We start from the raw sequence: 14,976 nt of genomic DNA, 5'->3' as shown, positions 1-14,976 counted from the left end.
ACAGCCAAAGACCTCCAGAGCCTAGCCACAGCCATGCTCAAGGCCCCTCTCCACATGTTCAGACACAAGCCTCATGCATGAAGGAACCAGCAGAGGAACCCAGGTGTGTGGGACCTGGGGCTGAGACCTCCAAGGCTGCTCAGATCGGGACTGGGCCTCTTCCACCCAGATCCCCTATGTTCCAGTAGCTAGGCGGTCACACCCACCAATGGCCAACATCTAGAGACTGTAAAACCAAGCTCCCCAGACTACAAAACCAAACTAGACATCTTAAAGTCTAGCTCTTCCTCTCGGAGAAACTGGCAAGCTACCGAGAGTTTCCTGCCTGCATGGGAGAGCCTCGCAAATTCCCTGTGGTGTATTCATATGCCAAAACCAGTAACAATGCTGGGTCTCATTCCCCTGACCCTGAAAGAGCCTCCAATGCAGCACCATTGGGAAGGACGAGTAAAGAGAGGCTGCTAAAATCTCAGGGCTAGGATGAATGAAGACGTTACGGAGACGTTACTGAGACCGCTCAAGAAAACTGACAATCAATGGGATGATGATGCTGATAATGATCTGGGGGTGCTCCCGGCTCTGCGCTCAGGGGTCACTTTCAGCTCTGTGTTCAGTGGATACTCCAGGCTCTGTTTTCAGGGGCTACTCCCAGCTCTGTGCTCAGGGGTCACTCCCAGCCATTCTGGTTCCATCTCCGGCACTGCATATGGTCCCCATGTATCACGAGTCCCTCTCGAGCACTGAGCCAGGAGTAACCCCTGAGCATCACTTGATGTGTCCCCCACCCCACAAGAATAATAAAGCAATAAACTGTTTTAACTGGGCCAGGGATAAAGCTCCGTGGTAGATCCTGGGATCCGACCCAGGCTCCAGCCCGCTGGCCCCTCAGTCTGTTTAAATGTCACTTTCTCAGGAAAACCTTCACATTTTCAGCTATTTTGTTCATTGTCTCTCCTCACTTCCTAGCAGCAGGAATTTCCTCACAGTGCTGAGCACGCAGGCGATCCTGAGAATAGCAGTGTTCGAGGGCGGGGTGGGTGCATTTTGCTAAGAAGTTGCCCAGCCACAGGTCTACTGGAGGCGCATGTCACTGAAGGGCGTTGCAGGATGAATAGTAGTTGGCAAGGCACTGTTAGGACTTTACAAGAAAAAAACATCCAACCCCATCATAAAATGGGGAGAAGAGATAAACAGAAACTTCCCCAAAGAAGAACTACAAATGGCCAGATGGCACATGAAAAAATGCTCTGCCTCACTCATCATCGGGGAGATGCAAATCAAAACAACAGTGAGATATCATCTCACACCAGAATCTGGCACACATAAATTAGAACAAGAACAACAAGTGCTGGCACGGTTCCAGGGAGAAAGGGACCCTCACTCACTGCTGGTGGGAACACTGACTGGTCCAGCTTTTTTTTTTTTTTTTGCTTTTTGGGTCATACCCGGCGATGCACAGGGGTTACTTCTGGCTCTGCACTCAGGAATTATTCCTGGCGGGTGCTCAGGGGACCATATGGGATGCTGGGATTTGAACCTGGGCCGGCCGTGTGCAAGGCAAACGCCCTACCTGCTGTGCTATCGCTCCAGCCCCTGGTCCAGCCTTTTTGGAAAACAATATGGACATTACTTAAAAAAAAATGTAAGAGTTGAGCTGCCATTTGATTCAGGAATATATAGCTCCTAAGAATATATCCCAAGCACCCAATAACAAAACAGAGAAAAGATATTTGCACCCCAATGTTCCTTGCAGCACTAACCACAATAGCCCAAATCTGGAAACAAACCAAGTGTCCAAGAACAGATGACTGGATAAAGAGACTATGGTACATACATACAATGGAATATTACTCGGTCATGAGAAAAGATAAAGTCATGCAGTTTGCTGCTCCACGGAGGGACCTAGAGAGCATCATGCTGAGTGAAGTTAGTCGGAGAGAGACAGAAACAGAATGATCTCTGTCTCTCTCCTATGCAGAGAATAAGGGAACATGATGGGGGGGGGCAGATAATGAATGTCAAAAGACAGTGGAAACAAAGAACAGGAGAGCTGGTAGGGAGGGGTCTATGGTACAGGGAAGATTAAACGGGAGGAGGAAATGCTGAAAGGGGGTAAAGCTTTACGCTTGAACCCTATCAGCAAAAGTTCACAAAACCACAATGCAAAAACTTTTTGAAAGTGCCCCTTGTAGAGGCAGGCTGGTGGGTGGGAAGTAAAGGGTGGGTGAAAACTTTGTAATTTCACAGTGACTTTTTTTTTTTAATTGGGGGCGGGGGGAGGCAGCACACACCAGACTGGACCGCACAGGCTGGATGCAGCAGGTACGCATCTGGGTCGGTGCCACCGCCCTCCGCGCCTGCGCCGTTTCTCCCGCGGAGAGAGCGCCTGGATGGTTCTCGCGGCAGAGGGACGCGCGGCTCTTTCTGAGCTCCCACAAGTCAGCAAAGGGTTTTTTTTTTACCTCTTCCAAAAACTGGACCAGAGCCTCCTGGTTCGCCAGCCACTCACGCGGCAGCTCTTCTTGGCGGGGAAACTTGTCACAGCTCAGCTCCAAGGTGATCTCGAAGCAGTTGGTGTGGAGGTAGTTGAAGTCTTGCATTCCTGGGCGGAGGGGCAGTGCCGGTTCTGCTTCCAGTGCTCGCCCAGCGCGCCCTCCGTGCGTCAGTCCTGGGCCACCCACCCCACGGGCCTCTGTCCTTCCTCTTGGCCCCCATCAGAGGCTTCTCTCGCTTCCAAATTTTCTCTTTAGTAATAACATTTTTTTTTTCTTTTTTGGGTCACACCTGGCGATGCACAGGGGTCATTCCTGGCTCATGCACTCAGGAATTACCCCTGGCGGTGCTCAGGGGACCATATGGGATGCTGGGATTTTAACCCGGGTCGGCCACGTGCAAGGCAAACGCCTTACCCGCTGTGCTATCACTCCAGCCCCAGTAATAACAATTTTAACATCTCCATCGTCTACCTGTTTCTAGCTCATGACTTAAACATCACTATGTGTTTTGCTTAGCCCATCTGAATTCTACTTATGATATTTACATCAAAATTACAATGAAAACGGTACTTTTTTTTCCTTTTTGGATCACACCTGGAGATACACGGGTTACTCCTGGCTTTGCACTCAGGAATTACTCCTGGCGGTGCTCAGGGGATCATATGGGATGCTGGGAATCGAACCCGGGTCGATCGTGTGCAAGGCAAACGCCTTACCTGCTGTGCTATTGCTCCAGCCCCCTCTTTTTTCTTTTTTAATGGGCGTTCAGGAGAGGGGCAACACTCAACAGTGCTCAGGAGACCATGTGGTAGTGAGGCTAAAGCCTTAGTCTCCCACATGCCGAGCTTGGGCCCCACTGAGCCATATCCAATGGTGCTGGGTTACTCCCCAGAACTGCTCAGGATCACTCCAGGCAAGCTTGGGGGACCATGCAGTTGCTAAGGAACCAAACCAGTCTTTCTGCGTGCAAAGCAGGTCCATCGGCCTTTTGAACTCACTCCCCAAGCCGTACTGTTCTTGAATCACAGATGAGGAAACCACAGCACAATAAAGTGAGTTCACCTGAAGCCATATAACTGATACACCAAGTAAAGCTTCGAGCCTTAGACCTCACTCTCCAAATGCCTGCCTGATCACACTACAGTCACACATTTCTTTTTGTTGGTGGAGGGGATGGACTTTTGAGCCACATGCAGCAGTGCCCAGGGGCTGTTTGTGGCTCTGCACTCAAGAGTAACACCCTGGTGGTGCTCAAGGGACAATAAGTGGTGCTGGGGATGGAGTTAGGGTCTCTGCGTGCCTTAACCCCGATGCATTTCTCCAGTTCTCTGTACATCTCTTAGCGAACAGGAAGCATCGTGGGTCACAAGTAATGGGTCATTAGGCAACGTGAGTCACTGTGGGTCTGTTAAGGGTCTAATTACACAAGCCACGGGCTAGGCTGACCTCCTTCCCACCAAGACACAGGCACAGCCCACGATAGGAAGTACCGTTTCTCCCACAATGACACCCACTCTGTGTCTAACCAATTGTGGAAAACATGAGTTTTAAAGGACCACACATGTCCAACCTTCGCTGGAAAGAATCACAAGATGACATTAGACCCCCCACACACACACTTGAATCTGATCCATTTTTCAGCTCTCTACTTGACTGCAAAGTTCTATACCTGGGATCAAAGAGATTGTACAGGGGTTCTTGCCTTGAAAATAGCTGACCCTGGTTGATCCCTGGCACCACATATGATCCTCTGAGCACTGCCTGGAGTGACCCCCGAGCACAGAGCCAGGAGTAAGCCCTGAGCATCATCAAACGTGGCCTAATAACCCTGGGGGGAAATTCTATAACATTTCTGTTATTTCCCTAAGATAAGTGGTAACTTCAAGACATGAGCGCCCTGTCCCTGGGCACCCCCTTACTTACCCTTGCTGAGAGAGTACCAGGATGCCCCGTTGGTGATGCCTTCAGGAAAGTAGTCCCCACAGTTCCAACCTTGGTACATCCAGCCGTGCGCGTATGAGTAGACTTTAGCCAGCTGGGAGAAAGCAGTGGAAATGGCGTGAGCTCACCCTCACCGGCAACACAGGACTCCAAGTACCACGAAACCAAGACAGATCTCCAGGCACCCACAGGGACTGCACACCGAAAGTGCCAGCACAGAGAGAGAAATAGTAGGCAGTGTGTGTTCGTATGTGTGTGCACGTATGTGTGTGTGTGCACACGCATGTGCACGTGTGCTGGTGTGCATGTGTGTCTGCTAGTGCAACATACATGAGATACTTTATAAGATCTCTTCTATGTGTATCATTTCCTACTAAATTTTGTGAAAGAAACCAAAGGAGTAAGAAAGCTAGGCATTCTCCCAGGAGAAGAACTGTATATTAGAAGTGACAGATGTGTGCTGAAGGGAGAGAAATACCTAATATCTTTATAATTCTAATTCATTCCATTTTTAGAGCATTGGAAAAATGAAATTTCTGAAGAAAAAAATTAATATTTGCTTTGCAAAGCAGCAACTAGAGCTCTTGTCTGTGCAGTTCAGTAATTAATAACCAATGCTTAATTGATAAACCAATAATTAATAAATGATTGTTGAATAGATGACATTAACAATATAGCACTGCAGCACTGTCATCCCATTGTTCATCAATTTGCTCGAGCGGGCACCAGTAACACCTCCATTGTGAGACTTGTTACTGTTTTTGGCATATTGAATATGTCACGGTAGCTTGCCAGGCTCTGCCATGTGGGCAGGATACTCTCAGTAGCTTGCTGGGCTCTCCAAGGGGGATGGAGGAATCGAACCCAGGTCGGCTGTGTGCAAGGCAAATGCCTTACCCGCTGTGCTATGGCTCCTGTCCAACTATAACTATTAAGTAACCTGTTTATTTTATAGACTGCAGCTTTAAAATATTATGTAAACTTTTTTTCTAATTTGATTTTTGTTTGGGGGCTATAACTAATGGTGTTTGGGGCTCATTCCTGGCAGGTTTGGGGGGACCATATGGAATGCTGGGGATCAAACCCGAGTTGGCTATGTGCAACCTGTGGGGTAATAAACACAAGATACTTTATAAGCTCTGGCTATGTGCAAGACAAGACCCTGCATGCTGTACAATCGCTCTGGTCCCTGTGTAAATATGTTTTCATAACATGGTCAATGTTTCACTAATATAGCCATAGCATTGTAAAATTGTAAATCAACCCCCACCCCCCAAATTCATGTTTAATGCACTAGTCTATAATACTATGTGACCTTTGGCATTTATTTTCTTTTTTGTTTTTCTTTTTGTTTGGGGGCCACACCCAGAGGTGCTCAGGGCTTACTCCTGGTTCTGCACCCAAGGGATCACTCCTGGCTGAGCCTGGGGGACCATCTGGGGTGGATTGGACCCAGTTGGCCACGTGCAGGTCAGCCGCTGTACTCTACCACTCTGGCTCCTTTTGGAATTTCCTTGCACATTATGAATTTGTCTTTTTCCCTATGTACATTATATACCAGCATATTCTAAAACTTTCCTTATTTACTTTCTTTCTCATGAATTTATGGTTCGGGCTGGAGCGATCGCACAGCAGGTAGGGCATTCACCTTGCACGTGGCTGACCCGTGTTCTATTTCTCCGCCCCTCTCAGAGAGCCCGGCAAGCTACCTAAAGTATCTTGCCCGCACGGCAGAGCTTGGCAAGCTACCCATGGCATATTCAATATGCCCAAAACAGTAGCAAGTCTCACAATGGAGATGTTACTGTTGCCCGCTCGAGCAAATCGATGAGCAATGGGATGACAGTGACAGTGACAGTGATAATGAATTTATGGTTCATCACTCAAAACGAAATGTCACATACTAGATTGCATGCTGGCAGTATCTTTGGTGATTTTCACAAAACTCATTGCTAGGACAGTGCTTTGAGGAGTGACGCACTCCGGAACCCCACACTCCTTCGGCCGGACGAGGTGAGCGCACCTTCTGGAAGAGCTTGTCATCAGGAGTGGGGGTGTTTGCAGTGCGGCGGAAACCTCGCAGCCGGGGCTCCTGAGACTTGTCATACGGGTAATTGGCCACCACAGCACCGCCGTGGAGATTGGCAGAGAGAACAAAGTTGTAGGACTGGATCCACTGGATCACAGCCTTGGTCTCGGGCTCCACCTGCAAAGAAAGTACAGAAGGGACGCTGAATCCGGAGTGCCACGGGTCCCTCGGAGAGGACTGAGGAAGTGACCCAAGCAGTGGGCATGTCAGAACTGAACAAAGAGGTCACAGATACGAGAAAGCAAGGTGGGATCACTCCAACAGTGCTCAGGGGACCATATGTCGTGCCAGGATCGAACCAGGGCCCACTGCATGCAAGGCACGTGCTTTAACCTCTATGCTGTCTGGCCCCATTATTTCCAAGTTTTACGGGAGAAGTAAAAGTAAACTGGAACATATCTCTATGTCAAACACAGAGCTTGGGGTCGTGCACTGTTACATATGACACTTAATGACATTGTAATGGTTGATACATGGCATAGTACATTTGCAAAATACATAAACATACAGCATGAAGTATGAACACTCATGAGAGAAATGGACTCTGGGTGATAACAACGTACATGTCTATGTAGATTCACTCGTCCCAGAAAACACAGGCTCTGGTGGATGCTGAAAATGGGAAGCAGGTCATGCCTGCGAAGTCTGTACTTTGCACCCAGTTTTGGATGTCAGCCTAGAACTTCTCTGAAAAAAGAAAGTTGATTTACGAAAGGGGGGAAGGCAAAGCCCAACAGACAGAGACAGATTCGACAGAGACAAACAGAAAGAGAGCAAATTTGAAGGCGTTTTGGCATTATCAAAGTGCTCAGAACTTCAACCTGCCTTCTCTCTGGAAACAAGAAAAAATTTTTCTCTAGTTCAGTCCCAGCTCCCACAGTTTCTGAAGCACCTTGGCAGAAATTAGCTCTGAAAAATACTGGTTTGCAGTCATATCTTTTTTTTTTTTTTTTGCTTTTTGGGTCACACCCAGCAATGCACAGGGGTTACTACTGGCTCTGCACTCAGGAATTACTCCTGGTGGTGCTCAGGGGACCATACGAGATGCTGGGAATTGAACCCGGGTTGGCCACGTGCAAGGCAAACGCCCTACCCGCTGTGCTATTGCTCCAGCCCCTGCAGTCATGTTTTTAATCTCCTTCTTCCTCCAACACATTTTCCGTCCATTGCCAATGGAACGACACTCTTGTGTAGTCACACCGTCCCTCACAGAATAGACATTATATACTTGAACTAATCTCAGCTGAGCAGTGAAATTCCACACTCCCTACTGCCTATTGCCAGTGAGAAAATTGGAATGAAAGTCTGGAATCCACTGGGACTTGTAGTATGAGAAAATAATTTGGAGTTCTCAGTGCTTTTCCCTCCTCATAGAATCTACCTGCTTATTATGTGGCAAGAATGTATTCATGGCACCTTCTGGACCCAAAATCACTTGTGAAAGCCCCATCTTTTGCATCCTAAGGGAGATTAAATGAATAGAGTTGGGTGTCCCCCAGCAAGAATAGACACAACATCAAGGAACATGAGCCCTGCTCTGTGACCGGGGTTTAGGCCTGGTCTTCTCTCCATACCATAAATGTTTATTCATCAAAATAAAGTCAGTTTCTCACAGATCCTCTATGGCTGGCCCGCCTGGAGCCCAAGAGACGGCTCAGCCTTCTGGGTGGGTATGCTTACTAATACAAAGCTATTTTTTATTGTATAATTTACTTGAGCCAAGAACATAATTACTATCCAAGATCTAAGCATCAGGATGGCATTTGCTTCATTTCAAAGAGGTAAAGCACAGAGAATGTTCTAGAAATATATAATAGGCCTAAGGATATAGTCTATGAAGGTCCCCATATCAAGCCTTTCCCTTGCTCTATTTTTCTCTTGCCATTCTCTGCACTTAGTCACAACAGGACAGCCAGGACAATCCCACATAGTGTGAGCCCGGGGTGCTGGGGATCCCCACAGCTGACAGTGGCTGTTCTCAGAAGCAGACTCACCAGTAAGATAAAGTTGCTCACATGATCAGGGGGAGATGGGCCTGGGAAGGAGCTTTTTTTTTTTTCTTTTTGGGTATCACCCGGCAATGTACAGGGGTTAATCCTGGCTTTGCACTCAGGAGTTACTCCTGGCGGTGCTCAGGGGACCATATGGGATGCTGGGGATCGAAGCCGGGTCGGCCGCGTGCAAGGCAAACGCCCTACCCGCTGTGCTATCGCTCCAGCCCGCCTGGGAAGGAGCTTTGAGTGGGATTTTTCAACTGAGAGGGGAAGGGAATGAGAAGACAAGGGTCAAATATGACAGGGAAAAAGAAGGCCCTGGGACTCTTTGAAGCTCTTTCTACTGCCAGGTGTTGATAAGTAAATACGTTCCCATATATCAGAAAGATTTCACTACAGAATGCCTGAATCAACAGTATAGTGCAGTTGGGAACAACCTGAGTGCAAGAACAGACGACTGGATGAAGAAACTATCTACAAAATGAAATACTGTATAGCTGCCAGAAAAAAATGAAATCATGAAAATTGCTTATAAATGGATGGACATGGAGAGTACATGCTAAGTGAAATGAGTCAGGAGAGGGACAGAGAGAGAATGATTGCACTCATTTGTGGGATATAAAAAAAACATAACATAAGATTAATATCCAAGAATAGTAGAAATGGTTGGAGGATGCCACAAGTGTGTGTGGGGACTGTAGTTAGAAGAGAGAAGGAACCACTATGACAATAATAGTGGAAAATGATCACTCTGGACAAGAGCTGAGTGTTGAAAAGAGGCAAAGCTGAGTGTTGATATACGTGATAACTCTTCAGGACCTATAGTGCAAACCACAATTTCCAAAAGTTAAGAGAGAGAGAGAGAACAAGAGGGAGTGAGAAGAAAAGCTTCTGCCATAGAAACGGGCTAGGGGAGGGTGGCAGGAGAGAAACTGAGCACACTGGTGACGGGAAATGTATAGGTGCTGGAACATTGTATGAGTGAGATCTATGAACGACTTTGTAACTGTGTATCTCAAGGTGACCCAACTCAAAAGAAAGAAGCCAGTATAGTGCAGTAAAAAAGATGCTGGGTTAGGAGTCCCAAGACCTGGGTTTTAATTTCGATTCCATCAAGTATTGGCTTTGAAAACTTAAATGATCTTTATTTTGTTTTATTTATTTTTTTGGTTTTGGGGCCACACCCAGCGATGCTCAGGGGTTGCTCCTGGCTCTGTGCTCAGGGGTTACTCTTGACGGTGCCTAGGGGACATAAGGAATGTCGGGGATCGAACCCTGGCTGGCTGGCTGCGTGCAAGGCAAGTGTCCTACCTGCTGTACAATCTCTCAGCAGCCCTAATCTCATCTTTAAAAGTGGTTTTCAACTGTCTTCCCACGGACCAGAGTTAGTCTGCAGGGATGAAAAGATTGAAAACCACTTATCTTTAAGTGTGATGCCTATACAAGAAATAGAGAAACCAGGGATGTAGCTCAGTGGTGCTGTGGCTTTGCACGTATGAAGCCCTGAGTTCTTCCTCAGTTTCCCAGTAAATTTGTTCCCCCAGCATCCCAGGAGTGACCTCTCACCACTGTAGGATAACATTGCCTCTGGAAGCTTAGGTTTATTTGGGTTACTCCCATCACAGTGCTCCCATTCCTCTGTGTTTATTTGTAACTTCTTTCTTTGTGCTCTGTTGACTTGTAAATATTGTTTTCCTCTTCTCCTTAAGTCCTTTGCATAGGTTATTCAGAGCAATGTCCTTTTTGTATGGACACAGGAAGATAGTAAATGCTATGCTTTTGCAACATTTTGTAGTACTGTAGCACTGTAGTCCTGTTGTTTATGGATTTGCTTGAGTGGGCACCAGTAACATCTCCATTGTGAGACTTGTTACTACTGTTTTTGGCATATCGAATATGCCACGGGGAGCTTGCCAGGTTCTGCCATCCAGGCAGGATACTCTCGGTAGCTTGCCAGGCTCTCCGAGAGGGGCAGAAGAATCAAACTCAGGTCGGCTGCATGCAAGGCAAACGCCCTACCCCCTCACTGTGCTATTGCTCCAGCCCAACGTTTTGTAACATTTTGTTAATTGACTCCCAGTGATATTTACCTCCTGGCCATCTGTTATCTCAACTTAAGCCTCAGTCGCCCTTACTTCCTAGCCCCTCAAAAGCAGGGTCCCGATGAAGGGCTGGATGGACCCAGGGCAAGTGATGAGCTATGTGCTACCCTGGCATAGAGACGGGGCTGGTCAAAGTGCCATAATGCTTAACTATAAGTTAAGAGCTTGGTCATGGACAAATTCTGTCATGATCCAAAAGGTAATAACTAGATTTGGACCTTGCTAGGGTTAGGAATGATTAATCTGGCCTGAGCACTGTAGTCTGAGTCTGTGTTGAGATGTTCCCAGGAGAGCTGCCCTATAAGCCTCAATGTATCCCTTACAGTGTCCATACAAAAATAGCCTACTAAGATGTTAATTAAGATGCTAGGAGAAGACTGAATACACCTGGGTGGTGTTTCCGCCTGCCCTTGAGCCTGATGGGGAGTCAGGAAGGGCTTTGGAATACCCCTAGTGGTGTTTCTGCCCTTGAGCCTGGTGAGCAGTGAGGAAGGGCTTTCTAATGTTGAGTTTGCTACTGACTGGGTGTAGTGTGGGCCCAGAGGGCGAGGGGTGAAGAGACAAGTGAGTGAGTCAGGGAGTAGTTGGGGGAGAAGCAGTCAGTCAGAATCCAGAGGTCAGAGTCAGAGGCAGAATCAGAAGAGCTGGGATAGAGGAATGAGGGCCCAGAAAGGAAGAGTGTGTGAGATGGGAGAGACAAGAGATTGAATAAATGGCAACTAATCACCAACTGGCTTGGCCCTCATTTCCTCCTCCGTCTGCCCCAGGGCACAGGCCGCCCTGGCTGGGCAAGTGACCTGAGACCACCCCAAACCTGGGCAGTCAGGGGGAGAGCCGTCGGGGCCTCCCCTGGCCACCCCGGAGATTTTACACCCCCCCTCCCCCCAGCTGGGAGTAAATCCCCAGGCACTGCTGACTTTGACTCAAAGGCCAAATTAATTAAAATAAAGCAAAAATAGGGACAGATAACACTGTTGGGTGCCTTCCCCACACTGTCATAATGAATAACTGAAATGTTGGCAAAAATAAGTTTGCAAAGATTAAAGAGACTTGCAGCTGACAGACACGACTTTCTCCTCCTTCATTACCATCTCCTCTGGCATCAAATATTCCATGAGCATATCACCCAAAGGGGCTCTAAGGAATAGAGAGTAAGAGGCATGAAATAAGTTATTACTGCCCTGATAAGATTAACCTGGAGCTGAATGGCGGTTTAATTCTTGCTTGCTTAGGTGTGGAGATCATTAAGGAAAAAATTCAGATGCAAATGAAAGCAAATTTCTTCTCCTACCTGACTTTCCCAGTTGTCTGGAAGGGGCAAGTGGTGATTGGGGCCTCCATTCTTCTCGTTGTGGTAGACGTTGACATTGAGATCTGGGAAGTTTCGGTTGAGGTCCACTCCATTTGCATTGTTTCTGCCAACCAGATACTCAAAGATTTCTGGGCCCTGCGGAGTGGGAGGAATGAAAGGGAAGGAAAATGAAGATTTCAGATGGAATCTTAGATCTATAGCACACTGGATGGTTCGTTTTAGGCATTAGCTTCATCTAACAAATTAAATATTTTTTCTCTCTTTGTTCTTAGTACTGGGCATCTAGCCCACACATAAGCAGGCACCCTACCACGGAGCCACAACTCTAGCCCATAAATTGTCTTTTCCTGAAGCAGTAATGTGGCCCAGGGTACACATTCAATGCGGCCTCCATCAAAATCCTGAAGACATTCTTCAAGGACTTAGGACAAATGTTACTAGAATTCAAATGGAATCATAACAGTCCTGAAGAGTCAGTGGATTCTGAGAAAAAAGATGGGAGGTATTCCGTTTACTAACTTTAAAGCAGAATATAAGTCAATTTTTATATAGAAATCCAAACTGGCAAAACTAAGTCAAAAAGACAGAAAACAACCAGTCTTGGCAGGGAAGTTATAGTCAATAATGCTTCAGTCCTTATAGTCAACAGTGCTATAATACCTGGTAGGACCCACTTAGCCGGAGAACTGCCATGACAGGCTCTGAGTGACTTAGGCCTCTTCCAGGAACAAGAAAAGCAGAAAAACCAGATGCTTTTGTCAAAGATTACATCTCAGGCATAAGATTAGGTCTCTGGAATGTAACTGTCAGGGAGATGGGCTCTATGTTTCGGGCCAAAACAACAACAACAACAACAAAATAGATGTGTGTACTCTGTAGGTAATAGAAATTACTGAGTAATGTTGACTTGCCAAAATGAAAGTATAAGAACTTGCTGAACCTAGTACTCGGGGTACTTGTTGAAGCCCGCTGCGTTGGGTGGATACTTGGACCCCAGCTAGCTGGAACAATAAACTTTGCTATGTGATTTGCATTATCGGCTCTGTTCTCCGTCCTTGAGGGGTGGTCAACTCCCCACTCTAACATACCTTAGTCAATAATGCTATAGTACCTGTAGTCAACAATGCAATAATACCTTAGTTAATAATGCTATAGTACTTATAGTCAGTGATGCTATAGTACCTATAGCCAATAATGCTATAGTACCTATAGTCAATAATGCTATAATACCTAGCCAACAGCACTGTAACACCTATAGTCAACAATACTATAGTACCTTCCAAAAAAAGTAAAGAAAAATGAAAAATCAGTGCAAACAAACAATGCTGCAGTACCTAGAGTCGACACTGATGCACTACATAAAGTTTTTTTTGTTGTTGATGACTGATCTGGTCATGAGTTTTCTTACCACAATAAAAGTAAGATTTTAGGCAGGGGGTGGAGCTCAGTGGTGAGCACTTGCCTTGCATGAATGAGTCCCTGGGATCGATCCTAGACACTGCAAAACAATAAAATAAAAATTTTTTAAGTAGTGAAGTGTAGTTTTAAAATGGAGGGAAAGATTTTCAAGACTACCCCAATTTTTAAAGTAGCTTTTAGTTAGAAAAGAAAAACCTGAGTTTTAACTTACACATCCTCACACGTCAAGCCCAAACAAACCATGTTCAAACACAGTTTTTCGAAGAGCACACCCAAAATGTAAGGCAGACACCTCATTTCAGCCTGGGAACTTCTAATTCACTGATCTAGAAGGAGGGACCAGATTCCAGGAAGCTGTGTTTTCAAACTCAGATTACTAAGCAGTGAGGGGAGAGATGAGGATAACAAAGAGGCAGATGAGAGGTGACAAAGACAGTAGTGGAGGGTCCTAGGCACTTTGGTGGGATGGGGTGGGGCAGTACCTCTGTATAACAATACCATAAACTTTGACATAACTGTAATCAGGTTACCCAAATTATAATTTAAAAATTTTAAAATATGATTTTGCTACAATATACCTACTGATTAACACTTTAACGTTGCATTAGAAAGTAAAGTAAAAATTCATGCACATTTTTTGCAAGCCATTTTAAAAATTGGAATTCTAATAAAATACACAGCTAAAAGAGATTATCATGTGTATCCCTTTGCCTACTTTTTTCTTTCTTTCTTTGTTTTTCTTTTTTTCATCATATGCACATTTTTAAAATCTCTCCTTTGCAAATGTAACTAAAAAAATAACTGACTGGGAATGACACAGGCCGAAGGAAAAAAATTCCCCAAAAGGATCAAATAAAGTTTGAAGCATCTGGAATTTAACCTCCTTTCCTAGTTCTGGGAAAAGCTCGCTCCTGCTCGCGGTGGCATTTCCCTTCCCAATGCAAACGGAAGATCGCGCAGGAAGGAAAACAGTACCAAGGGTCCAAGCTAAAAGTTCAGGGAAGGGGTCTGTTTTGCAACATCCCTTCCCTCCGCGGGGGTATTTTCCACTTTGCAAAGTGCCAGCACCGGTAACTGCCTCCCAGGGGACCGAACTGAGAGCCAGCTCACATGGAGCACCTCACGGGTTCCCAGTCTTCCCTCTGGACTCTCGCTGCTGGGTCCCTCCTCTGGCCTCGGGTGACGCTGACCCTGGGCCAGAGTGCACAGCCCACCTCCTGCCTGCGACGTTGGCCCCGCCGAGGGTCTCCCCGTCTGCAGGGCGCGCGCGCGGTACCTGGGTGGCCGCCACCTCGTAGCCGTCGGGGTTCATGGACGGCAGGATGTGGATGCGGGTGCTCTCCAGCAGCTGCCTGATGCGCTGGTTGCCGCTGCGGAACTCCTCGCACAGGAACTGAGAGAGCTGCAGCAGCAGCTCCCGGCCCAGCACCTCGTTGCCGTGCATGTTGCCCACGTACTTGACTTCCGGCTCCACTGCAGGGGGAGAAGCACACAGGCGGGAAGAGAGAGAGAAGGGATGAAGCAGGTTACCCGTGACCCCCTGTTGGGGAACAGTTTTCCCTCAACGTGCCTGGACACGTTGTGCACCGGGTCCAGGCAGACGTGGGGCGAAGGATGTCCGGCG

General features: G+C 46.9%; 1 protein-coding gene across 1 annotated transcript in view; it reads right to left on the bottom strand.

The window, feature by feature from the left end:
- Window positions 1-14,976, bottom strand: part of CPN1 (carboxypeptidase N subunit 1) — a 31,643-nt gene that overhangs the window by 7,690 nt on the left and 8,977 nt on the right. Inside the window, exons 2-7 of the mRNA XM_055119412.1 lie at window positions 14,629-14,825; window positions 13,396-13,431; window positions 11,913-12,068; window positions 6,460-6,642; window positions 4,419-4,530; window positions 2,463-2,602 (exon numbers count right to left, since the gene is read on the bottom strand). Coding sequence (XP_054975387.1) covers window positions 2,463-2,602; window positions 4,419-4,530; window positions 6,460-6,642; window positions 11,913-12,068; window positions 13,396-13,431; window positions 14,629-14,825 — 824 coding nt within the window. The remainder of the gene's footprint in view (window positions 1-2,462; window positions 2,603-4,418; window positions 4,531-6,459; window positions 6,643-11,912; window positions 12,069-13,395; window positions 13,432-14,628; window positions 14,826-14,976) is intronic.

The sequence above is a fragment of the Sorex araneus genome, chromosome 11, assembly GCF_027595985.1.
Source record: "Sorex araneus isolate mSorAra2 chromosome 11, mSorAra2.pri, whole genome shotgun sequence".
NCBI lineage: Eukaryota > Metazoa > Chordata > Mammalia > Eulipotyphla > Soricidae > Sorex > Sorex araneus.
The sequence above is the reverse complement of the archived record's forward strand: the minus strand, read 5'-3'. Positions and strand labels throughout refer to the sequence as shown.